Source organism: Oryctolagus cuniculus, chromosome X (assembly GCF_964237555.1).
Source record: "Oryctolagus cuniculus chromosome X, mOryCun1.1, whole genome shotgun sequence".
Classification (NCBI taxonomy): Eukaryota; Metazoa; Chordata; class Mammalia; order Lagomorpha; family Leporidae; genus Oryctolagus; species Oryctolagus cuniculus.
The window spans coordinates 19,204,334-19,231,607 of NC_091453.1; the positions used below are offsets into that span (position 1 = coordinate 19,204,334).

At 39.1% G+C, this 27,274-nt stretch overlaps 1 protein-coding gene across 15 annotated transcripts in view; it reads right to left on the reverse strand.

Annotated features, from left to right (window-relative positions):
• The window catches only part of DMD (dystrophin), a 2,248,405-nt gene that overhangs the window by 1,509,185 nt on the left and 711,946 nt on the right, over positions 1-27,274 (reverse strand). For all 15 annotated transcript variants that reach the window (XM_070067426.1, XM_051827673.2, XM_051827679.2 and 12 more), the window contains one exon: positions 26,325-26,475. In XM_070067426.1, coding sequence (XP_069923527.1) covers positions 26,325-26,475 — 151 coding nt within the window. The remainder of the gene's footprint in view (positions 1-26,324; positions 26,476-27,274) is intronic.

Consider the following 27,274-nt stretch of genomic DNA (forward strand, 5'->3'; position numbering starts at 1 on the left):
AGAGGAACTTCCAAGAATGGTTGAATCATAATTTCAAATGCATGAATATCTGTACCCTGGGACATTTAGTTTTCAAGCCTCAACATTTTAGAGCATCATAAAATCGGTTCTTTTTACTTCATCTCTTTAGATTTTCAGGTTACATATTCAAGTGAAACAGTTTAGTACAAAATGAATATATAAATATTTTGTGTGGCGTTCATACTATCATGCCTTTGACATCCAGAGCTTATATGGGTTAATAAAACTCTTTCTGCCATGAGGCCAAAAATGGAAACATTAACATTCAGTACTGCCCTTGAGATTCATGTTGAGTCTGTTTTCTGAGTTATGTAAGCCAGGACCAGGAACACTTTGAAAGTGTCAAAATGTCAACCTACACTTTTTCAGAAAATAGTTAAACAATTTGATGGTCAATATATCGTAAGTTGGTTTTCAGAATTTAATCAATTATTTTTCTTGTCATTCAACATGATAGTATATTTTGTTACATGTTTTGAAAGTTACTAGGAAAGAAATAATTTTCACATTTTTATATGTAAGCTGGTATTTTCACTGTTTTTATATATTTTGGTAAAGGAACATGAGGGAATAAAACACTATTTGATCTATGAAATACTTATTTCCAAACTCAGATTGAGTCTCTAAAGCATATGTGATCCAATATACTCTTTATTTTCTCTGATACATAATGTCTGCTTTAATGTATTTGTTCAAGAATCAGAAATAGTATTCTTGCCATATTGATCCAGGATTTACATTTTATTATTTTGCGTAAGTGTTAGCATAATGCACCAGTGAAGCTAGTTGTGAGCTGATAGTTTTAAAATTAAATCCAAGAGCCATATGGATCTATACAGTGAGTAGAGGGGAATTAAAGGAACAAAGAAAGTCTCTTCACATAAATGAGCATCTTGAAGAATGCCCAACAGTTTTGTATAAACTGTATTTGACTTAATATTTCCATTATATCTGACTTTTTAAAATTATCTATTCTTTCACTTTTAATCAGATTAAAATAAAAAGGTTAAACTGACCCGAGCTTTCTCAATGGCTACAAGAGAGAAATTAAGGCAAAACGTATTTCTTATTTTCATAGACCTAAACTTTGAAAATTAATATTAATGCATGGCACAGCATTAGACAGTCTGCCTAATATCAAAAAAATTATACAATATTTAAGGTCCAAGGTCCACTTTCCAAAAGTTGATCATCACACGCACCAAAAGTGACAGACACAACAAGGTAGATTGAAAATGTCAAATTGTTCAGCAACGTAGGAATCCATGAAGAAGGACCTTGACCACTGAGGTATTCCTCAAGATAACTTTTTTTTAAATACACTAAAGTTTTGAAAAGCTATTTTTAATGAAATGTTTAGTTAAATATTGACTTCTCATGGATTTGAATTTCTCCTATCTAGATTTATACAATGGAGATTTATAGCTCATTTGCTAATTAAGCCTGAAATATGAGCCAAATTATTTCCAAATATAGATGCATCCCCAGAGAAGTATACTAAAATTTTTGCCTGTCAGTAGATAATATCCTCAAATTTATATGCTTTAACATATTTTATTAAGAACTTACAATTTATATATTCATACACAAATACATACATGATATTTCATTATGTATTTCTTGTCATTTTTATTAAAGTGATGCTTTAGTACCATATTTGAAAAACCCGTCATGCTAATTAAATTTCTATACCATTATTAGGTACAAATGTCAGCAATGTTTGTTCTCTAATGTCAAATAACAATCTTTTTCTCCTTATGACAAGAGAAAAGGGCAGCAGTGAAATTTAACATTAAAAATGCTTAGATTTCAGAAATATAGATTTTGTTACACCTCTGTGAATAAGTCTATTTCTTCTAAATAATTATCTAATTAAAGGACCTAACCAAATTTGTTACTCCCTTAGTACATGTTCCCAATTTTATGATTTATATGTGACTTTTATTAAACCTCTTTCAAATGTCATCAGTGGTATTGAATTCTTTTCACTCACACTCATGATGTGAAGTTACTTTCAAAGAAGTAGCTTAGGACAAGCACTAAAAAGGAAGGAAGAAAGCAAAGAAGGGAAGAAGGGAAGTAGGGATGTCGGTTGGCTTAAGATGGCCCAATTTCTTGTGCCCCTGCCATCCATGTGTGAAATCCAGGTCTGTTTCATGTTCCTGGCTTCTGCCTGGCCCAGCACTGGCTGTTGCTACCATTTAGGGAGTGAAACAGCAGATGAAGATTCTCAGTCTCTCTCTCCCTCCCTCTCCCTCTCCCTCCCTCCCTCTCTCCACTACTTCAAATAAATAACATCTTAAAAAGAAAAGACACTACAGAGTCAATTCAGTATCTATTTAGATCTAAGTCATTTTACTATTTCCTAGTATACATCTTAAAGAGTAGTTAGAGAATAAATATATAGAAATATATAACGCTAGGTAATTTTTGATTTCAAGTTTTAACAACAAACAATAGAATGCAACATGTAACAAAAAGGTGGTACAACAGAAAACAATTTAAGGTTCAGTCTCCAATAAGTTCTGTGAAAGGCCAAATGGTTCCTTTGGCGATAGCATAAGCTTCATCTGTTCCCGAACATGGGAGGACAGTAGCTACCTATGTATGTAGTTTATTTAACTACCCCCACTTCAGTGATTAACAAAGATGAAATCTTTGCATGTCTTGCACACATATTTAGAAATAATACAGATCAATACTAAGGCTATCTACTACTTCATAAAAACCACAGCATATAATTAGAAAAATATAAAATTATAAATATTGAACTTAAGTAGTTTGCAGTGTTTTAGCTTGCTTCAATAGACATATACACAAAAGACTGATAAGAACAAAAATTTTATCACATATAAAATTTTCAAAGCATCTTTGGAAACTAGAAGACTTTCTAAGAGCATGAATTAATCTAACATCTACAAAAGTATGCTCTTAGAAAAGCTAAGGAACAAAAAAAATCCCTAGATACTTATGATCAATTAAGCTAATGCAATACATCTGGACTTGAAAAGTTATTTTTGCCAAGTGAAAGTTTCAAGTACAACTCAGACAGTTTTCAGATTTCTCAGAAATGCTAGGGCGGTAGGCAAATTCTCTTTCACCTCCCATTTTCTCCTACAGCCTGTTCTTCCTTCTTTCCATCACCACTCTAATGAGCTGGATTCTATATTCCCTGTAGGGATCAATGAAATATCTGAAAATGACTTCTACCTTTATTTATTTTGTGTGATTCAGATTTTTTTTATTTAGTAAATATAAATTTCCAAAGTACAGTTTATGGATTACATTGGCTTCCCCCCATAATTTCCCTCCCACTCGCACCCCTCCCATCTCCCACTCCCTCTCCCATTCCATTCACATCAAGATTCATTTTCAATTATCTTTATATACAAGATTGATTCAGTATATATTAAGTAAAGATTTCATCAGTTTGCACCCACACAGAAACACAAAGTGTAAAATACTGTTTCAGTACTAGTTATAGCATTACTTCACATTGGACAACACATTAAGGACAGATCCCACATCAGAAGTAAGTACACAGTGACTCCTGTTGTTGACTTAACAATTTGACACTCTTGTTTATAGCGTCAGTAATCTCCCTAGGCTCTAGTCATGAGTTGCCAAGGCTATGGAAGCCTTTTGGTTCGCCGACTTTGATGTTATTCCGACAGGGTCATAGTCAAAGTGGAATTCTCTCCTCCCTTCAGAGAAAGGTACCTCCTTCTTTGATGGCCCCATTCTTTCCACTGGGATCTCACTCGCGGAGATCTTTCATTTAGTTCTTTTTTTTCCCCAGAGTGTCTTGGCTTTCCATGCCTAAAATTTCAGTATTTTTTTGTTGTTGTTCTAGTACTATTGGTTGAACTCTGTAATTAACACACAATTATTCTTAGGTGTTTAAATTTTAACTGAAAAGTGATCCCTGTTAAATTATAAGAGTGGCAATAGGAGAGGGAGGAGATGTACAATTTGGGACATGCTCAATCGGACTTGCCCCACATGGTGAGTTAGAAACGTGCCAGGGGATTCCAATATAATCCCATCACGGTGGCATGTACCAGTGCCATCTCACTAGTCCAAGTGATCAACTTCAGTTCACAACTGATCACACTGATAGGTCTAAGAGTCAAAGGGATCACACAAACAAGACTAGTGTCTGCTAATACCAACTGATAGAATCAAAAAGGGAGAGAACCATCCAACATGGGAAGCAGGATGCACAGCAGACTCATAGAATGGCAGATGTTCTACCTTTATTTTCAATCAAATATTCACTTTGATAAGCCTGGCTAGTCACAATATCATCAAAATCTTGGTGAGGATCTTTTTACAGTATATAACTTTGTTGCAAATTTGCTGGGTAGTTTAAATAAGCTTCACTAACTGCCTCTCCAAGAAGAGCTATTATTATATCCATTTACTTACATTTGATTTCATAGCTTTATTCATCTTTATAACAATAACCATAATTTTACCTTCTTGTTAGAAGTATCTGTTTACTGACAACCCCTGAGCTACCAAAAGGGGGTTCTAAAAGACTGTGGGGAGCAACTTGGACTAAGCTAAGTTACTGGAATTAAGACTTATTCTATGCATCTGCTCTCCCACAATATGGCGCTGGGAGAGGAGTAAAAACAGCTTCTACACAGCTGCCTCCGGTTCAACCAATAAACTGTAGGACCTGCTCCTGATTGGAGGAGAGCAGCGTGCTCAGCGTGTGGGTAGCAGAGTTGGGATTGGTGGAAGAGGACTATAAAGGAGGAGAGAGACAACATGCACCAGGAACATCTATCTGAAGGAACACCTGCGCAGCCCCCGAGAGAGCCAGCCGGCGGTGTGCCGCTCCCCCGCGGAAGTGGGGAAAGTGGCAGGGGAATCGCCCTTCCACGGAGGTGGAAGGGACAGTAGCCAACCCGGGAAGAACCAGCAGCAAACCCGGGGAGGGCCGAGCAGACGAAAGAACAGCGCAGGGTCCTGTGTCGTTCCTCCACGAAGACGGGGAGCGACAAAAGACCTTTTCAATTGAGAGATTTCAAAGATCATAAAGATTCTAAACACTTCCCAGTATCAGAAAAGGAGCTCGATGAAGATGGAAGAGACCTACACATTTCAGAATACAAATGGAAAAGGATATAGTATGTTCTAGATTGACAAAAAATGTGGTGTATGTTTATGAGATGTTTCACAGTAGTCATACGTATATATCTGAAGCCAGATTTCTTGGTATTGATTTTAGAATTCAACACTAACCAGTCTCAGGCCTTGTGAATGTTTTCAACCATGCCAAGCTTCAGCTTACTAATTATTTGCAAAATTGGGCTAATGAAGACTGAACAAGGTGTAATTGCTGAACATCTTACTTGGTACATGGTATAAACTAAATAAATATTAACATCTAATTTTTTTAAAAAACTCATTTACACACATTCAGATCAAGGATTATAAAGCAAGCAGCATGAAGCCAATATTCACCTAATTGACTGCCAGGCAATACATTCTGACCACCACCCTCTAATAGATACCTTAAGTGTAGAAAAGAAATGTGATTTTTGTCAACTCAGAAAAAGAAGGGCTGAAGTTACAGCAAACTTTCAAGGTCTGCAGAAATATGTTATTAATTCTAAGTCCTGAATTAATGCTTGAACTTCCAAATTGTTTACATGAGAATAACAGTAGCTTTAAGTGACCCAATCTAGTTGCTTCATATATTGCTGAAAATTAGCATTGTTAGAGATGTAAGGTGGAGTGAGGAAAATAACACCTAATCACTAAATTATAGCCCTCCATTCTTCAGTTCCTTCCCCCTCTGCAATCAATGCATTCCTCTGTTCATACATTCTACTCAGTGACATCACTGAAATCAGATTAAAGTTAAACACCAAGAAAATCTAGTAAGTAATGACAAAATGGGTTTAGCCTGATAGTGACTACTGAAAAGAAGACAACATGCTTATTGTGAGTTGGGGTGAAAATTTTCAGAGTACTGAGGACATGGTATGCATCTAACATCTGACAGTATAGAAATGTTAAGTTCAGTTCTACCAAATATCCCCTTGCTTAGAAAGCACTGCCATGCTCATCAGAAGGCTATTTTTCCCTCGGTTCACACTCTAGTTCCACTTACCCCTGTTTTAAATAAAGGGCTCCAGGACTGACAATGAAAATACATTTCATTAAGGCTTTGGATTCTTAAATTTAATATACAGTCACCATCAAAATATTCTTTATCCCCTCTGCTTATGCCGAGTTTGAGCATTTACATGAACTCAGCATCTGTCTGTTGCATTCAGGTATTCCCAATTCGAGGAAAGTAAGTGCCACAATAGTCCAAGTACTCCTTATGGTATCTCTGTACTTGATTATGCTTCTAGGATCTACTTAGAGTCCAGATTCACCAAAATTTCATTAGGGAGGGAAACGGTTCAAAGAGAATAACAGTAAAATTGGAATGTACCAATTACACCTGAAGTTACTCTAAGCATCTAACTCCTCTGAACATATCTTATCTGTAAAACAAAGGTTTATAATCAATCATTATTCAGTACTTGGAGCCAAATGAGATGGCACATTAGAAACAGCTGGCTCAGTGTTTAGTACAGTTGATAAATGGTGGAGAAATGCTTATTCTATTTCTAGTACCTTTACCTTATCAAACCATTCTTAGGTTAAAAATTCATAGGAACTGCTTTTATGAGCATCAGTATTTATTTCAGATTCTCTTGGTAACTACATTATCTCCTAATTACTAAAAATTCTCAATAACTAGAACTATAGAATATGTAAAAACATCCAATTTTGGGCAGGTACTTGGCACAACAGTTAAGATGCTACTTGGGATGACAGCATCCCTTATCAGAGTGACTGCATTCCAGTCTCTGCTCCACTTCTGATTCTGTCTTCCTACTTATGCACAGCCTGGGAGGCAGCAGCTCAAAGCTCAAGTAGTTGTATCCCTGTCACCCGCACAGGAGAACCCAGACTGAATTTCAGGCTCCTGGTGTGGGGAGCAACTCGGACTAGACTAAGTTACTGGAATTAAGACTTATTCTATGCATCTGCTCTCCCACAATATGGCGCTGGGAGAGGAGTAAACAACTTCTACACAGCTGCCTCCGGTTCAACCAATAAACTGTAGGACCTGCTCCTGACTGGAGGAGAGCAGCGTGCTCAGCGTGTGGGTAGCAGAGTTGGGATTGGTGGAAGAGGACTATAAAGGAGGAGAGAGACAACATGCACCAGGAACATCTATCTGAAGGAACACCTGAGCAGCCCCCGAGAGAGCCGGCCGGCAGTGTGCTGCTCCCCCGCAGAAGTGGGGAAAGTGACAGGGGGAGCCGCCCCTCCACGGAGGTGGAGGGATCAGCAGCCAACCCGGGAAGGACCAGCAGCAAACCCGGGAAGGGCCGAGCAGACAAAAGAACAGCGCAGGGTCTAGTGTCATTCCTCCAAGAAGAGGGGGAGCAACATCCTGGTTTTTGCCTGGCCCAGTCTCACCTTTTACATGTGTTTGGAAAGTGAAACAACAATTGGAGATCTCTTTCTTGCTATCTGCTTTTCAAATAAATATAGACAAATACAAATTTTAAAAGCATTGTATATTAGTTTTTTTTTTTTTTCCAGGCAGAGTTAGACAGTGAGAGAGAGAGAGACAGAGTTATAAACAGTGAGAGAGAAAGAGACAGAAAGGTCTTCCTTCCGTTGATTCACCTCCCAAATGGCCGCTATGGCCGGCGCACTGCACTGATCTGAAGCCAGGAGCCAGGAGCCAGCTGCTTCTCCTGGTCTCCCATGCAGGTGCAGGGCCCAAGCACTTGGGCCATTCTCCACTGGTTTCCCAGGCCACAGCAGAGAACTGGACTGGAAGAGGGGCAACCGGGACAGAATCCAGTGCCCCGACCAGGACTGGAACCTGGAGTGCCAGCACCGCAGGCAGAGGATTAGCCTAGTGAGCCGCGGCGCCAGCCTATTACTTTTTTTTTTTAAATTGTTATTACATGATCTAGATCATTAATCATCAACACAGTATAAAATGGCATCCAGTATACAGCTGTGAGTTCCATTGAACCACAGGTTACTACCAGCTGTACTAGAAATGATCTTGTTGAAACAGAAACGCTAAACACAAAATGATTGCATTCTGTAGTTTTGTTATATGATGACAGATATAGTTCCATATTCTATCTTATTTTTAACATGAATTGTATTTATGATCAGGCATTTTATTATAAGTCATATGAAGATTTTTTCAAAGAACAGTATTGCCTTGAAACTCGTGTTATCTTCTTACGGATTTCTGTTAAAGAGATTTTCCCTAGAAACTCATTTTAAAATGTTATAAATAGTTTAACAATTCATTTACATTATTGTTAAAGGAACTGGAAATAATTGGTATGGGTTCAGGAAAATAGACATAATTTATATGAGACTAACTCCTTAAGTGAGAAACAAGGTTCTTCTTTTTCCATTTACTCTCACTCCAATTTCTAAAGACAAGTGACAAAAGTAATTATGTACCAAAAAATATAATTACTGTCTCAAATTTAGGGGTCTTGGGCATGTCAAATTTTAAAAGAGGCACTATTGTACACATACAAGGCTGTGACATTTTTGAATACTCAGTAATTTCTAATTAATATTGGTAGTTGGAGTCTCTTGATTCATTAGCATAAGAACATGGGGACAATTTTATTATTTTAACACACTGAAGATATTATCTGGCATCAAATGTTATCCTCAGAATTGCTGCTTGTTAATACTTATGGGAAAAGCTAAATGTGTTCTGAAAAATATAGCAGTACCAGGTGTACACTACTATGTACAATATTTGAGTGTGATGCTGTTCTTTTTAACATGAACTTCCTCTTATTTATATTAAAAGCATATTGTTGTCACACAAATTAACTTCATAGTCAATGGTTTACTGATATCAAGATGTTGAGTAGGAAATGAAATAGAAGAAAAGTCAGAGACACTTAAAGGATAACTCAGACATCTGCATGTAAACCAGTTTATAGATTCCTTCTTAACCTTTTTCAGTTACTTCCTCACTCCTCCTCACAACTGTTATGTTTTTACTTGTTTATTTATTTATTTATTTATTTATTTATTTATTTATTTATTTTTGTGGGGAGCAACTCGGACTAGACTAAGTTACTGGAATTAAGACTTATTCTATGCATCTGCTCTCCCACAATATGGCGCTGAGAAGGGAGAAACAGCTTCTACACAGCTGCCTCCAGTTCAACCAATAAACTGTAGGACCTGCTCCTGATTGGAGGAGAGCAGCGTACTCGGCGTGTGGGTAGCAGAGTTGGGATTGGTGGAAGAGGACTATAAAGGAGGAGAGAGACAACATGCACCAGGAACATCTAAGGGGAACATCCACCTGAGGAACACCTGTGCAGCCCCCGAGAGAGCCGGCCGGCGGTGTGCCGCTCCCCCGCGGAAGTGGGGAATGTGGCAGGGGGAACCGCCCTTCCACGGAGGTGGAAGGGACGGTAGCCAACCCGGGAAGAACCAGCAGCAAACCCGGGGAGGGCCGAGCAGACAAAAGAACAGCGCAGGGTCCTGTGTCGTTCCTCCACGAAGACGGGGAGCGACAATTTTTAAGTGCATTGATTGGCAATGAGCATGTGTTAGGCAAACAGAGTTCAGTGCACCTGACTGGATTTTATTTATTTTTTCAACTTTTATTTAATAAATATAAATTTCTAAAGTACAACTTCTGAATTATAGCAGCTTTTGTCCCCATAACCTCCCTCCCACCCGCAACCATCCAATCTCCCAATCCCTCTCCCATCCCATTCTTCATCAAGATTCATTTTCAATTATCTTTATGTATAGAAGATCAATTTAGTATATACTAAGTAAAGATTTCAACAGACTGCACCCACAAAGATGCAAAAAATACAGAGTACTGTTTGAGTAGTAGTTTTACCATTAATTCTCTTTTTTTTATTTATTTAATGAGCATAAATTTCCAAAGTACAGCTTATGGACCACAATAGCCTCCCCCCCCCCCCGTGTCTTCCCTCCCATCCACAACGCTCCCCTCTCCCACTCCCTCTTCCCTTCCCCTTCACATCACGATTCATTTTCAATTATCTTTATGTATAGAAGATCAATTTAGTATATACTAAGTAAAGATTTCTACAGACTGCACCCACAAAGATGCAAAAAATACAGAGTACTGTTTGAGTAGTAGTTTTACCATTAATTCTCTTTTTTTATTTATTTAATGAGCATAAATTTCCAAAGTACAGCTTATGGACCACAATAGCCTCCTCCCCCCCCTCCGTGTCTTCCCTCCCATCCACAACGCTCCCCTCTCCCACTCCCTCTTCCCTTCCCCTTCACATCACAATTAATTTTCAATTATCTTTATATACAGATCAATTTAGCATATGTTAAGTAAAGATTACCACATTTTGCTCCCACACAGAAACATAAAGTGTAAAATACTATTTGAGTACTAGTTATAGCATTAATTAAACACCTAAGAGTAATTGTGTATTAATTACAGAGCTCAACCAATAGTTTTAAGTAGAATATAAAATGCATCTTTTGCATTGTTGTGGCTTCCCCCCGACCTCCCTCCCTCCCGTGGCCCTCCCCTCACCCACTTCCTCTCCCCTCTCCCCCCTTCATCACGTTTCATTTTCGGTTACCTTCATATACCGAAGATCAATTTAGTATATACTAAGCAGGGATTTCAACAGGTTGCACTCACACAACCGAACCAGGTATAGGGTATTGTTCGACTAGTAGTGTTGTTTTTGAGTTTCATAGATAAACATATTAAGGACAGAGATCCTGCGAGGGGAGCATGAACCCAGTGACTCCCGTTGTTGATTTAACAATTGGCACTCTTATTTATGACGTCAGCAATCACCCGAGACTCTTGCTACGAGCTGTCTAGGCTATGGAGGCCCCTTGAGTTCACCAACTCTGAATTTGTTTAGTCAAGGCCATATCACAGTGGAGGTTCCTTCCTCCCTTCAGAGAAAGGCGCCTCTCTCCTTGATGGCCTGATCCTTCTGCTGGAGTGTTGTTCGCCAGGATCCTTCATTTAGATTGTTTTTTGCCACCGTGTCATGGCTTTCCATGCCTGCGAGACTCTCATGGACCTTTTAGTCAGATCCGAATGTCCCAAGGGTTGATTCTGAGGCAGGAGTGCTGTTTTGGGCATTTGCCATTCTATGCGTCTGCTGTGTGACCTGCTTCCCCCGCAGGATCATTCTCAACCCTTTTGATTCTATCTTTCATTATTTGCTTACACTGGTCTTATTTGTGTAATCTCTTCGACACTTACCCTATCTTTTGGATCAGTTGTGTATTTATATTTGTCTCTTTACCAAGTGTGCTGGCATTGGTACCTGCCTCCTTGGTAAGATTGAGTTGAAATCCCCTGGCACATTTCCAGTTCCACCATTGGAGGTAGGTCTGAGTGAGTATGTGCCGTCCTATATATCTCCTCCCTCTCTTATTCCCACTCCCATGTTCCACAAAGATCAATTTCCTTTTAATTTTTAAACGCTTAAGAATGGTTGTGCATTGATTGCAGAGTTCAACCAGTGGTCTTGTGTAGAGCATACCGAGCAACAACAACAACAACAAAAATACTAAAGGAACAAAATAGTAAGTTTTTCCTCAGCAGTCTAGACAAGGGCTGCTCATGTCATTGTCTCTCATAGTGTCCATTTCACTTCAATGGGTATCATTTTAGGTGCTCGTTTAGTTGCCATCAATCAGGGAAAACATGTGATATTTATCCCTTTTGGACTGGCTTATTTCACTCAGCATGATGTTTTCCAGTTTCCTCCATTTTGTTGTGAATGCCCGGATTTCGTTGTTTTTTACTGCTGTATAGTGTTCCATAGAGTACATATCCCATAGTTTCTTTATCCAGTCATCCGTTGATGGACATTTAGGTTGATTCCATGTCTTAGCTATTGTGAATTGAGCTGCAACAAATATTGAGGTGCAAATGGCTTTTTTCACCCCTTTAATTCCATTTGGGTATATTCCAAGGAGTGGGATGGCTGGGTCCTGTGGTAGTGCTATGTTCAGGTTTCTGAGGACTCTCCAGACTGTCTTCCATAGTGGCTTTACCAGCTTGCATTCCCACCAACAGTGGATTAGTGTCCCCTTTTCTCCACATCCTCGCCAGCATCTGTTGTTGGTTGATTTCTGTATGTAAGCCAATCTAACCGGAGTGAGGTGGTATCTCATTGTGGTTTTGATCTGCATTTCCCTGATGGCTAGGGATCCTGAGCATTTTTTCATGTGCCTGTTGGCCATTTGGATTTCCTCTTTTGAAAAATGCCTGTTAAGGTCCTTGGCCCATTTTTTTATTGGGTTGTTTGTTTTGATTCTGTGGTGTTTTTTGATCATTGTGTAGATTCTAGTTGTTAATCCTTTATCTGTTGTGTAGTTTGCGAATAACGTCTCCCATTCTGTTGGTTGCCTCTTCGCTTTCCTGACTGTTTCCTTTGCTGTTAAGAAACTCTTCAATTTTAGGTAATCCCATTTGTTTATTTTATCTTTGATTACCCGTGCCTGTGGGGTCTTCTCCAGGAATTCTTCGCCTATTCCGATATCTTGGAGGGTTTCCCCTATGCTCTCAATTAGTTTCATGGTGTCGTGGCGCAACTCTAGTTCTTTGATCCATGTTGAGTGGATTTTTGTATAAGGTGTAAGGTAGGGGTCTTGCTTCATACTGCGGCATGTGGACATCCAGTTTTCCCAGCACCATTTGTTGAAGAGGCTGTCCTTGTTCCAGGGGTTGGTTTTAGGTCCTTTGTCAAATATGAGTTGGTTATAGATGTTTGGATTGATCTCCGGTGATTCTATTCTGTTCCATTGGTCTATCCATCTGTTTTTGTACCAGTACCAGGCTGTTTTGATTATAACTGCCCTGTAGTATGCTTTGAAGTCTGGAATTGTGATGCCTCCGGCCTTGTTTTTATTGTAAAGGATTGCTTTAGCTATTCTGGGTCTCCTGTTTCTCCATATGAATTTTAGCATCGTTTTTTCTAGGTCTTTGAAGAATGACTTTGGTATTTTGATTGGTATTGCATTGAACTTGTAAATTGCTTTTGGGAGAATGGACATTTTGATGATATTGATTCTTCCAATCCATGAGCATGGCAGGTTTTTCCATTTTTTTGTGTCATCTTCTATTTCTTTCTTTAGTGTTTTGTAATTTTCATCATAGAGGTCTTTGACCTCCTTGGTTAAATTTATTCCAAGGTACTTTATTGTTTTTGTGGCTATTGTGAATGGGATTGATCTTAGTAGTTCTTCCTCGGCCCTGGCATTGCCTGTGTATACAAAGGCTGTTGATTTCTGAGTGTTGACTTTGTATCCTGCTACTTTACCAAACTCTTCTATGAGTTTCAGTAGCCTCTTATAGGAGTTTATTGGGTCCTCTATATATAGTATCATGTCATCTGCAAACAGGGATAGTTTGACTTCCTCCTTTCCCATTTGTATCCCTTTAATTTCTTTTTCTTGCCTGATGGCTCTGGCTAAGACTTCTAGGACTATATTGAATAGCAATGGTGAGAGTGGGCATCCCTGTCTGGTGCCAGTTCTCAATGGAAATGCCTCCAACTTTTCCCCATTCAATATGATGCTGGCCTTTGGTTTATCATAGATTGCCTTAATTGTGTTGAGGAATGTTCCTTCTAACCCCAATTTGCTTAGGGTTTTCATCATGAAGGGGTGTTGTATTTTGTCAAATGCTTTCTCTGCATCTATTGAGATAACCATATGATTTTTGTTTCTCAATTTGTTAATGTGCTGGATTACGCTGATTGACTTTCGAATATTGAACCATCCCTGCATACCAGGGAGAAATCCCACTTGGTCCGGGTCAATGATCTTTCTGATGTGTAGTTGGATTCGGTTTGCCAGAATTTTATTGAGTATTTTTGCATCTATGTTCATCAGGGAGATAGGTCTGTAGTTTTCTTTCTCTGCTGTGTCTTTTCCGGGCTTAGGAATTAAGGTGATATTGGCTTTGTAGAAGGAATTTGGGAGGATTCCCTCTCTTTCAATCGTTTGGAATAATTTGAGAAGAACTGGGGTTAGTTGTTCTCTAAATGCCTGGTAAAATTCGGCAGTGAAGCCATCCGGTCCTGGGCTCTTCTTTTTCGGTAGTACGTTTATTACTGATTCAATTTCTTCCATGGTTATGGGTCTGTTTAGATTTTCTATATCTTCACGGCTCAGTTTAGGAAGGTTGCATTTGTCCAGGAATCTATCCATTTCTTCCAGGTTCCCCAATTTGTTAGCATACATCTCTTTGTAGTAGTTTCTGATGATTCTTTTTATTTCTATTGTGTCAGTTGTTACATTTCCATTACTATCTTTGATTTTACAGATTTGGGTCTTCTCTCTCCTTTTTTTGGTTAGTTGGGCCAATGGTGTGTCAATTTTGTTTATTTTTTCAAAGAACCAGCTCCTGGTTTTGTTGATCTTTTGTATTGTTTTTTTTTTTTGTTTCAATTCTGTTTATTTCTTCTCTGATCTTTAGTATTTCTTTCCTCCTTTTGGATTTGGGCTTGATTTGCTGCTGTTTTTCTAGTTCCTTGAGGTGCATGGAGAGTTCATTTGTTTGGTTCCTTTCCAGCTTCTTGATGTAGGCACTAATTGCTATAAACTTTCCTCTTAGCACTGCTTTTGCTGTGTCCCACAGGTTTTGATAGGTTGTGTTATCATTTTCATTTGTTTCTAGAAATCTTTTGATTTCTCTTTTAATTTCTTCGATGACCCACTGTTCATTTAGGATCATGTTGTCCATTCTCCATATATTTGCATATGGTGTAGAGATTCTTGGGTTGTTGATTTCAAGTTTCACTGCACTATGGTCTGAGAAGCTGCATGGTATAGTTTCAATTTTTTTGAACTTGTTGAGGCTCCCTTTATGGCCTAGTATATGGTCAATCCTAGAGAATGTTCCATGTACTGGGGAGAAATACGTGAACTCTGTGTCTGTGGGGTGGAGGGTTCTGAAGATATCTATTAGGTCTATTTGGTCTATGGCGTCAATTAGCTCAGTTGTTTCCTTGTTGAATTTCTGTCTGGTTGATCTGTCCATTGGTGAGAGTGGGGTGTTGAAGTCCCCTGTTACTATTGTATTTGAGTCTATATCGCCCTTTAAATCCTTTAGTAATTCTTTCAGGTAGCCAGGCGCCCTGTAATTAGGTGCGTATACATTTATAATAGTAATGTCTTCCTGTTGGATAGATCCTTTAATCATTATATAGTGCCCTTCTCTGTCTCTTTTAATAGTTTTTATGTTAAAGTCTATTTTGTCTGATATTAGGATGGCCACACCAGCTCTTTTTTGATTTCCATTAGCTTGGAGTATCTTTTTCCATCCTTTCACTTTCAGTCTGCGTGCATCTTTGCTGATGAGGTGTGTCTCCTGAAGGCAGCATATAGTTGGATCCTCTTGTTTTATCCAATCCGCTAGTCTGTGCCTCTTTGTCGTGGAATTAAGACCATTCACATTCAATGTGATTACTGTTAAGTACTGTCTTTTTCCCTTCATGTTTCCTGAAACGAGCTGTTTATGTATTTTGAACTTTGTTTGTGGGTTACTCTACATTCGCTTTTTTTTGCAGTGAAGTTCTTGTTTTTGTATTTCTGTGTGCAGCACGTCTTTGAGCAAGTGTTGTAGGGTTGGACGCGTGGATACAAATTCTTTCAGTTTCTGTTTGTCGTGGAAGATCTTTATTTCCCCTTCATTCACAAATGATAGCTTTGCAGGATATAGTATTCTAGGTTGGCATTGTTTGTCTTTTAAAACTTGGAATATATCATGCCATTGTCTCCTTGCCTATAGTGTTTGCGATGAGAAGTCTGGGGTGAGTCTGATTGACTTACCCCTGAATGTGATTTGTCACTTTTCTCTGGCACATTTTAGGATTTGTTCTTTGTGTGTCACTGAACTGAGTGTTGCCACAACGTGTCGTGGTGAATTTCTCTTCTGGTCTACTCTGTTCGGGGTCCTGGTTATCTGTTGTATTTGTGTGTTGTTATCCAGCTGCCTTTGTTTAAAGTTTTCTGATATTATTTCGTTGAAGACACCGTCTAATCCATTCTCTCTTTCCACCCCCTCAGGGACTCCTATTATCCGAACATTACACCGTTTGATTGAATCTTGTAGGTCTCCGACCGTGTTTTTTAATTTTTTAATTTCTTCTTCCTGCGATTGAACTGACTGTATTATTTCTGGAAGTTTGTCTTCGAATTCTGATATTCGGTCTTCTATTTCATCTGTTCGATTTCCGAGGGATTCCACGGTGTTTTTTATATGGTCAATTGAGTTTTTCAGTTCTAGTATCTCATTCTGGCTTCTCTTTAAGATCTCTAATCCTTGGGCTTGTTTTTCATTCAGCTCTTGACACTATTTCTCATTATTTCTAAGTATTCTGATTATTAATTTTCTGAATTCTTTTTCTGGCATGTTTTCAACTTCTTCTTCTTCTGCCTCTGTTGGTTTAGCCTGCTCCATTGGCAAATTTATATTATCTTCTATGTTTTTTTTGTTTTTGGTTTTGTTTTTTGGCATTCCATCTGGGTGATTTTTCGGGTTGATTTCCCTCTACTATAGGCTGCTGTGAGTCTCTACCAATATCCTGTGTAACCAGGCTGCTCTACACAGCCCGCAGGTAAACAGACAGGATGGCTGCTCTCTGCCCACTGCAGCTCTGGATCCTGTGCTTTTTCCCCACCAGGAGGCTCTATTCAGTAACTTGAGTAGTCAGGTCTCAGGGCTTCGGGCTGCCCTCCCTCGAGCACCCTCAGCTCCACCTTTGGGCTCCGCCTCCGAAGGTTAGTGTGGAGGCAAAGATAGTTCTCCTTTAAGCCCGAATGTAAACAAAAAAAATGGCTGCTTCCTGCCCGCTGGAGCTCCGGGGAGGCGCCAAGAGACACTGGCTTACTCAGTCTCTCAGTTAGTGTCCCTGAATCGTGCACTCTCTCCGCCGGCGCCACTCACTCTGTTCCGTTCTCTATTTCCTCCCCCACTCAGTCGTGCATGTCCCAGTGTCCGTCCCAGGATGTGTTGGGGGAGGGGCGGCGGCAGCTGTGCCGCGGTGCTGGGCGAGTGCCCCGTCTCACCTCGACCTCCAGCGCTGGTGCATACACACTCCTGCTGGTGTCCTGAGTCCCAGGCGTCCGCGTCCTCCCCGCGTGTCCACCCCAACACTCCAGTTTGAGGAAGGGCTTAAAAACTACAAATTTTCATCCCTCTTTGAACCTTCCCTTAGTGGAGCTTCGCTGTGCTCCCTCCCTCTCTATTCCGCCATCTTCCCTAGTCCCACCATTAATTCTCATATTACAATACATTGAGAGCAGAGGTCCTACACGGAGAGCAGGTGCACAGTGACTCCTGTTGTTGATTTAACAATTGACACTCTTATTTAAGACATCAGTAATCACCGGAGACTCTTGTGATGAGCTGTCAAGGCTATGGAAGCCTCTTGAGTTCACCAACTCCGATCTTAGACAAGGCCATAGTCAAAGTGGAAGTTCTCTCTTCCCTTCAGAGAAAGGTACCTCCTTCTTTGATGGCATGTTCTTTCCACTGGGATCTCACTCACAGAAATCTTTCATTTAGGTCATTTTTTTTTTTTGCCACATTGTCTTGGCTTTCCATGCTTGGAGAAAATTTCATGGGCTTCATAATCTTGTCATAAATGTGGCAAAATGAAGCCTGCTTAAGTAACTGAACTAGTCAGAATTACTAAAATGTTTGTTCTTAAAAAAAGCAAAGCTGGGGACATCACAACACCAGATTTCAAGACATATTACAGGACACTTAAAATCTAAAACATCCTGGTACTGGAACAAAAAGAGATTTGTATATCAATGGAACAGAACACAGACTCCAAAAATCAATCCATGCATCTACAACCAAGCTATTTTTGACAAAGGAGCTAAAATCAATCCATGGGAGAATGACAGTCTGTTTAGCAAATGGTGCTGGGGAAACTGGATCTCCACCTGCCGAAATACGAAGTAGACCCCTACCTTACACCTTACACAAAAATCCACTGAAAAATGGATCAAAGACCTAAATCCATGACCCAATACCATCAAATTACTAGAGAACATTGGGAGAAGCTATGCAGGACATCAACATAGGGAAACACTTCTTGGAAAAGACCCCAGAAGCAAAAGCAATCAAAGCCATATTGACAAATGGGAATACATCAAGCTGACAATCTTCTGCACTGCAAAAGAAACACTCAGCAAAGTAAAGAGGCAACTGAGAGAATGGAGAAAATATTTGCAAACTACACAAATGATAAAGGGTTACCATCCAGAATCTATAAAGACCTCAAGAGATTCAAAACAACAAAACAAACATTCCAGTTAAGAAATTGGCAAAGGACAGTAACAGGCATTTTTCAAAAGAGGAAATTAAGCCAATAGAAACTTGAGAAAATGCTCATGATTGGCTGGCGCCATGGCTCACTAGGCTAATCCTCTGCCTGCAGTGCCGGCACCCCCGGTTCTAGTCCCAGTCGGGGTGCTGGATTCTGTCCCGGTTGCTCCTCTTCCAGTCCAGCTCTCTGCTGTGGCCCGGGAAGGCAGTGGAGGATGGCCCACGTGCTTGGGCCCCTGTACCCCATGGGAGACCAGGAGGAAGCACCTGGCTCCTGGCTTCTGATCGGCGCAGCACACTGGCCACAATGCACTGGCCGTAGGGGCCACTTAGGGGGTGGACCAACGGAAAAAGGAAGACCTTTCTCTCTAACTCTGCCTGTCAAAAAAAAATGCTCATGATCACTACCCATGAGGAAAATACAAACCAAAGCCATAATGAGGTTTCACCTCATTCCAGTTAGAATGGCTCTCATAGAGAAATCAGCAAATGACAAATGCTGGTGAGGATGTGGGGAAAAGGTACCCTCATTCACTGTTGGTGGGAATGCAAACTGGTTCAGCCACTGTGGAAGACACTATAGAGGCACCTCAGAAATCTGAATATAGACCTAACATGATCCAGCCATCCCACTCCTGTGGCACAGTGGGTAAATTGACCGCCTGAAGTGCCAGCGTACCATATGGGTGCCAGTTCAAGTCCCGGCTGCACTATTTCCAATCCAACTCTCTTCTATGGCTTGGGAAAGCGGTAGAACACAGCCCAAGTCCTTGGGTTCCTGTACTCTCATTGGTGACCCAGAAGAAGCTCCAGGCTCCTGGCTTTGGATTAGCTCAGCTCTAGCTGTTGCAATCATCTGGGGGAGTGAACCAGGGGATGGATGACCTCCCTCCTTCTCTTTTTCTCTGCTTTTCTCTCTCCCTCTCTGAAACTCTGCCTTTCAAATAAATAAATCATAAAAAAGAATAAATGCAAACAATACAGTCTTATACACAAGCCCTTTCACCATCAGTCTTTAGTTCTCTGGCACTGAGTATAGTACAAGTGTATTGTTAACTCTAACATATGATCCAGGTGAATGAGATACCCTGCCTTTTGCCACCTTATTTGCTTTGGCTAAAAATATTACTATTTTTAAATGTCATTTCACTTGCTATAATCCACCTTTTAAATAGGCACTTGTTTTCTGTGTCTTTATCTGATGTACTAGAATGTAGCTTCTTGAAACATTATGTTGAGTGAAATAAGCCAATCCCAAAGGGACAAATACCACTTGTTCTCCTTGATAGGTGACAACTAACTGAGCACCAAAAAGGAAACCTGTTAAAGTGAAATGAACACTATGAGAAACGATGACTTGATCAGCCGTCACCCTGACTGTTGATGAGCAGCTTAATATGTTATCCCTCTTAGTATTTTTTGTTTGTTTGTTCTACTTAATACTTTTGGTTGAATACTGTAATCAATACACAATTCTTCTTAAGTGCTGAAACTTAACTGAAAAGTGATTGCTGTTAAATATAAGAGTGGGAATAAGAGAGGGAAGAGATGTGCAATTCGGGACATGCTCAAGCTGACTTACCTCAAACAGTAGAGTTAGAAACATAACAGGGGATTCGAATTCAATCCCATCGAGGTGGCATGTACCAATGCCATCTCACTAGTCCCAGTGATCAATTTCTGTTCACAATTGATCACAATGATAGGACTAAGAACCAAAGGGATCAAATAAACAAGAATAGTGTCTGCAAATACTAGCTGATAGAATCAAAAAGAGAGAGAATGATCCAACATGGGAAGTGAGATACACAGCAGACCCATACAATGGCAAATGTCCTAACAGCACTCTGCCTCATAATCAGCCCTTAAGACATGCAGATCCGGCTGAAATGCCCATGAGAGTATTTCAGGCATGGAAAGCCAAGACACTCTGGGGGAAAAAAAAACCTAAATGAAAGATCTCCACGAGTGAGATCCCAGTGGAAAGAACGGGTCATCAAAGAAGGAGGTACCTTTCTCTGAAAGGAGGAGAGAACTTCCACTTTGACCATGGCCTTGTCTAAAAATGATCAGAGTCAGTGAACTCAGGGGGCTTCCATAGCCTTGGCAGCTCATGACAAGAGCCTAGGGTGAATACTGAGGCCATAAACAAGAGTGTCAATTTGTTAAGTCAACAACAGGAGTCACTGTGCACTTACTCCTCATGTAGGATCTTTGTCCTTAGTGTGCTGTACATTGAGATCTAATGCTATAACTAGTACTCAAACGGTATTTTTCACTTTATGTTTCTGTGTGGGAGCAAACTGTTGAAATCTTTACTTAATGTATGCTAAACTGATCTTCTGTATATAAAGAGAATCGAAAATGAATCTTGATATGAATGGAAGGGGAGAGGGAGTGGATAAGGGGAGGGTTGCGGGTTGGAGGGACGTTATGGGGGGAAGCCATTGTAATCAATATTCTGTACTTTGGAAATTTATATTCATTAAATAAAAGTTAAAAAAAAAATCTTTACGGTACCATCCCAGGCACTTTGACCTCTGATATAGAGAGGATGTGCTGGGGGCCAGGCGACAGCACCAAGGAACAGCTTTGTGCATAGGAATCAGTCTTGATAAACTCTACACACAGACATCCTCCAACCAAAAAAAAAAAAAAAAAAGAATGTAGCTTCTTGGAGATTTCATATATGGTTCCTCTCTTATTCTTCCCAACATTTATGTGCTTCATTGAGTCTTTGTCCAGTGATATGGAATAGAACATAATGAAATGAAATGTCAGAACTTTTGGCAGGATTACACCTAAACACTCCCTGTTATGTGAACATGAAGATCATTTTAATGGTCACCAGATGAAATGTTGTCACAATCTTGGCATCCTCATTGTTTAAGGTTAACTGAGCTTTAAGGATCGGTGACCAAGTTTCTAAGAGGTTGTTTAGTTTGGATTAATTCATATTTAACTAAGAACATTCACTGAGGTCAGAAAATAGTGCACATGTTACATTTGTATCTGCAAATTCTAATAACTTGCATAGGCAGGACTTTGTTGATGTTGTCCCTAAGACAACCTACATAAGACAAAAGTCTGAATCTTTCAAAATATTTGAAAACTGGATAGAAAAAAAAAACTTCAAATTCTATTTTAGTCAGACTATGCTCTGAGACAAAACATTCCACCACCAAATATTTTCCTTTGGCTTAAAACACCCTCTAAAATGGCAAGCTTATTTCCCTTTAATCAAAGCTAAAGACCACAATAGGATTTATTCCTCAATACTCCTCAATATTGTAATAATAACCACTCCTTGAAAGGAAGTCCTTTCTCCCCTCCTTATCAATGTCACTCAAAAGCCAACCCCAGAAGCTAGAATTGATGAGCCACAATTATTTCTAACATGTTTCTTCATGGGGAATGAGGAGTCCAATTTGTTCACTCCTCAGACACAATCATACTTGGATGCCTCAAATCTAAAATGAACCTTGAAATTCTCTCCCCAATGCAATAGCTATAAAGAATTCATGGTCTCTTCCAAATTTTGCAGCCTATTGAACTTTTCTCAATTACCCAGAGTTAACAATTTGGCTCTATTTAATAGTAACCACCAAAATAGGATCAATTGCTTTACCTTGCCTAACTGGCAAATTCAGTAAGTGACTTATCTTCACAACATTTCACAGTTGTTCAATTTCCTTCCTGCTTAAAAAAATGCTGTTGAAATTATGACAGCAAAAGATCCTTTCACAGAACATACAGAGGTAGATCTTTAATATTCACGACATACTTGCAATATCTGCAAACATTTTTATCTTGCCCTTCAACTGTGATAGCTCACATACCCTCTGATCTGAGCAGAATTTAAATCAATTTCCAACAAAAAAAAAAAACAACCAAAAATCCCTGCATTTTAAATTTTGTTACTTGTAATCATGCTTTTAAGAAAGAAAATGAGGAAGACTCAAAGATTTATTATCTTTCGATGCATGCTACAATATTTAGATGGTTAGATGTTTGGTGAAGTGAGGGGGGCAGTAGTTATGTTTTTGAATACAACAAAGTTGCTGATGTGTTTTGTTGTCATACATGTTTATCAATTTACAATATTTGAGTGAAAAGCTGTAATTTTAATCAATGACTAAGTAAGACTTTAATCAATGACTAAGTAAGACTTTAGTTGGAACTCACCTAAAAGAATATTTATCTTCTTTTATTTTTATGAAACATGGCAAGATTAACTAAAAAATATTTTAGGGTACACTTTTAAAATAATATCTATCATATTTAAATGAATTAAACTCCTTTTGATTTTGTTAAATCATTTTGTTCTCACCAAAATGATTTCCATATAATGAAAGAGTTCTAACAATTGTCAGGCCTTCTCTTCTCTATGTGTCTTTTGGCTGTTTTAATTTTATAAAACTTAACCTATCCTAAAGTATGTTTGCAAGTTAAATACAGAAGTTTGTCTTGCTTGTCTGAGTCAGCAAAGCCATTCTTTTTCTTCTCTTTATTAACTTTCTATGAGTAAGTTCTGGACATAAAATGTCACTTAATCAACTTGTATACAACCCTGTTGCTTTTTTTGTTTCAAATTATTTTCTCAAATTAATTTCATGTTCATCAATAATGGTATATTTTCAAGTAATCAATAATCTATTCAAATTTTATAACCTATTAATCAAATATTTCCCATCCCATTCACTTAATATCTTCTAGAATAAAGTATAAAACATTTCAGGTAACTGCCAGAATATTAAGGTACTCCATGGTCTTACTGCAATGAAGAGTTTGATCAGAGACTTGAGTAGGACCTTTCCTCACTTTGTCTTGAATTATCCATACGTAGCCGATAGCTACCCTAACAGTCTTCCACTTCTCCTTTGCAGCCTTTTTCCTGACTTCCTTTTTACATTCCAGGCATCCAGCACTAGCATCCTGCCTACTGAGATGCAATGTTACTATCCTAGTTTTGTCCTTCTACGAAATACCTCACATTCCAAAACTATTGGACATAATAAAACCCTGACTGGAAGGAATACTAGAAACCAACTGGTTCAATAATAAAGGCAAGATATGGAGAAACTCAGACTGTTTTCTGAAAAAAAAAATCACAAATTTAGTCAGTGGTTGAACTGGAAGTAGGAACTTCAGCTTCTCAGGTGAAAAGGTTTTCTTATGCTGTGTTTCTCCACAAAGCAGATCCTGAGTGCAAGATTTGGGAGTGAAGGATTTATTTGGGAGCTGATCTCATTAAACATTATGATAGCATGGGAATGTGAATCAAGTTTCCCTGTGGACATCTGGAGCTCAGTCTTGCCAGAGAATCTCTAAGACACTAGAGAACATGTGTTTAAGTTGCCCCACCAGGAGACAATCAATGGATTGCATGACATTTATCCATCAATTCCCATCACTCAGTGGTTGAATGAAGCTCTGGCAATGCTCATTAGTCTACTGCAAACTGTCTGAGATATTTCTGTAGCCAGCAAATGACCTCAAACACAGAGAAGCCATTGGAATGCACAAACACTGTCTGGAAACAGACTAGGCACAATGTCTACTGGGGCAAAATGCAGGCAAAATGGTAAAATTAAAGAAATAACACTGCATCTAACTTCTTTATCAAATGTCCAATTAAAAAACTAAGAGATTAATGGGAATTTGGTGCAGCAGTTAAGATGCCACTCAGCATGCCTGCATCTCATACTGGAGTCCTGGGTTTCACTCCCAGCTCTGCTTCAATTTTAGCTTCCTGATATTGGGCAACAGGTGTGGGGAGCAACTCGGACTAGACTGTTACTGGAATTAAGACTTATTCTATGCATCTGCTCTCCCACAATATGGCGCTGAGAAGGGAGTAACAACTTCTACACAGCTGCCTCTCGCCAACTTGAGTGATGACCTGCAGGAGCTGATTTTGCTCCTGATTGGAGGAGAGCAGCATACTCGGCATGTGGGTAGCAGAATTGGGATTGGTGGAAGAGGACTATAAAGGAGGAGAGAGACAACATGCACCAGGAACATCTATCTGAAGGAACACCTGAGCAGCCCCCGAGAGAGCAGCCCCCGAGAGAGCCGGCCGGCGGTGTGCCGCTCCCCCGCAGAAGTGGGGAAAGTGGCAGGGGGAGCCGCCCTTCCAGGAGGTGGAAGGGTCGGTAGCCAACCCGGGAAGAACCAGCAGCAAACCCGGGGAGGGCCGAGCAGACAAAAGAACAGCGCAGGGTCCTGTGTCGTTCCTCCACGAAGAGGGGAAGCGACAAACAGGTAATGGCTCCAGTAGTTGGGTCTCTGCCATCCATGTGGAAGACCTGGATTGAATTCTTGGATTTGCCACTGACTAGGGACCCTTTTGGACATTTGGGAAGTGAACCAGTAGACGAGAGCTCTTTCTCTTCCTCTGCACCTCCCAAATTAAAAAAAAAATCTCCAAGTTACTCATAGTCACAATATCCATATGATAATTACAATGTTTTTTTTTCCTGCCAATATAGTGGATGGGAACATCAAAGTTATAACTCCCCTTTTAATGCTTCATCGTAAACTGCTGTGGCCAGTGGACTGCTTTAAGTACAGGATAGCAAGGGCCAGCATCATTTATCATTGAAATCTGAAGCTTATTAAACAATAAATTTTCCTTAGCATAGAAAGGTGTTTTATCTGCATGGAAGAACTGTGAAGTTAGACTTAATAAAATGTTGAAAAAATAAAGAATGAAGTTCAAAAAAAGCAGATTTGGGAGGTACGAGTTAAAAGCCATAAATATAAGAATCACAGATCTTGAGTATTAGATAAAATAAAGGGTGACCCAAAAACTGTAAATTGCAGGTAAACAATGAATAATTAGGGAAGTCTTACATTAAAAGCATATTTAGTGTTTTTAAGAAATTCAAATTTAACAGGCTGTTTTTATATTTATGTCCTAAATGTGGCATCCTTAATCCTGGGGCCTCTCTGTGTGTGCCCCTGTGGACTGGTCAAGTTTTTGTTCCAGTAGCAAAACTCAGAACTACTTTAAATAGTTCAAGGAATTCATGAGAAATTAGCACCCTCTGGGTCAGAGATATTCTTGTAGAAATCATACTTAAAGAATAATGCTTTTCAAAAACCAGAAAGTATAACTACAAAAGTGCCATTAAATTGAAGATGGAAATATTAAAATTAAAGGATATTTTATAGAAAAGCAATGTTACAGATCCTCATTTTTCATAAATATTCCCTGTTGTAAAGTGTTATGAAATAAAAGTAGGAATATGTCAAAGCACCTTAAGCTTATTTAAATTTACGTTGCAAGTATTCCCCATAAAATCTCTGTTCCAGGACATCATAGTTTTAATAAATCACATACTCTACGTTGTTCTTTTCAAGGAATATGACCGTCTCTAAAGTATGAAAATCTAGTTACATCGTATTTGAAAAACTGTTTGTCTATTTTGTGCTGCTCTAACAAAAATTCCTGATAATAGGTAGCTCAAAATCCTCAGAGATATATTCTCTCACAGTTCTGGATTCTGAGATCGAGGCATCAACTTCTTTAAGAGTCTTCTTGCTGTGTCCTCACCCAGCAGAAGACAGAAGGGTAAGAGATAGCCCAACACTGCATGAATACTTTATTTTTTTAGAGGCTTTAATCCATTAAGGAGGAAGGAACTCCTATGCTGCAATCACTTCTTAAATGTCCCACCTTTTAATATTATTTGAAATTGATAGGTGGCAGGTTCAAACCATAGCAGCAAAGACTGCTAAACTACTGGATAAAATAATCTTGAAGTATTCATTACTTGAAGCTCTAATTCTTTCCCACATGTAACCATGACATCTGTGTTTGTGTGTATGTGGTATGCATATACTCATAGACTTTGTTTTCTACTAGAAAGAGTACAGCATAAAATAAACAAACCTTATGTTGTTGTACTTGACGTTTTAGATCTTCAAGATCAGGTCCAAGAGGCTCTTCCTCCATTTTTCTTGTTCTCTCTTCCGTTTTTGTTAGCCAGTCATTCAATTCTTTCAGTTTCTGATTCTGAAGATCCATCAGAACTTTATGCAAGCTAAAAATTTAAAATAATTTTTATTATTTTTCTACTAAAGCTACTTATTACTGGAAACAAAATTAGGTAAATCAGTAGACATTGATCATTTATGATATAGTCACTGTTTCTGGCATCTTTAAGGACATAAATAGTACCCATTATCAATCAATTCTAAAACTATCATTATACAGAATTGCTGTATTTCACAATCCATATTTCTAAAAAGCTTCACATAGACAACAAAATGTGAACATACTAAAAGTGTGAGCCATCTCTAGTGACAATTAGAAATATACCTTGGTAACTGTTTGGTTATATTTCCATTATTTTAGTATTTGTGGGGTTAAAGATAGTCAGAAATCCTTTGTCACAGTTCCCATCAGGAGATAGGGTCTCTTTCTCATTCTCATGAATATTCTGTAGCGTGATGACTATTTTGACCACTGGAATGTGACAAAAATTACACTGTATACACTGTACCAACTCCAAGTATAGGACGTAAGACAAGTGGCAATATTTGTATTCTCTTTTTTGGAGCTCAGATGCTATACTGGAACGGAGGTCAGTCCAGACTGCTAATTATTTAGAGCCCGTATCTCCAGTAACCCTGGAGGATGAAATGCTCCCTTACAAGTGAATTTTCAGATGAATGCAGAACAAAGAATGACAGCACCTACATCACTGGGATGAGAAGAAGCACCTGGCTGAGCCCTGCCTCTATTCTTCATTTACAAAACTGGCATTACATTATAAATTGCTATTTTAAGCCACTAAGTTTTTGTTTGTTTTTTATTTTTTATTTTTATTTATTCATTTT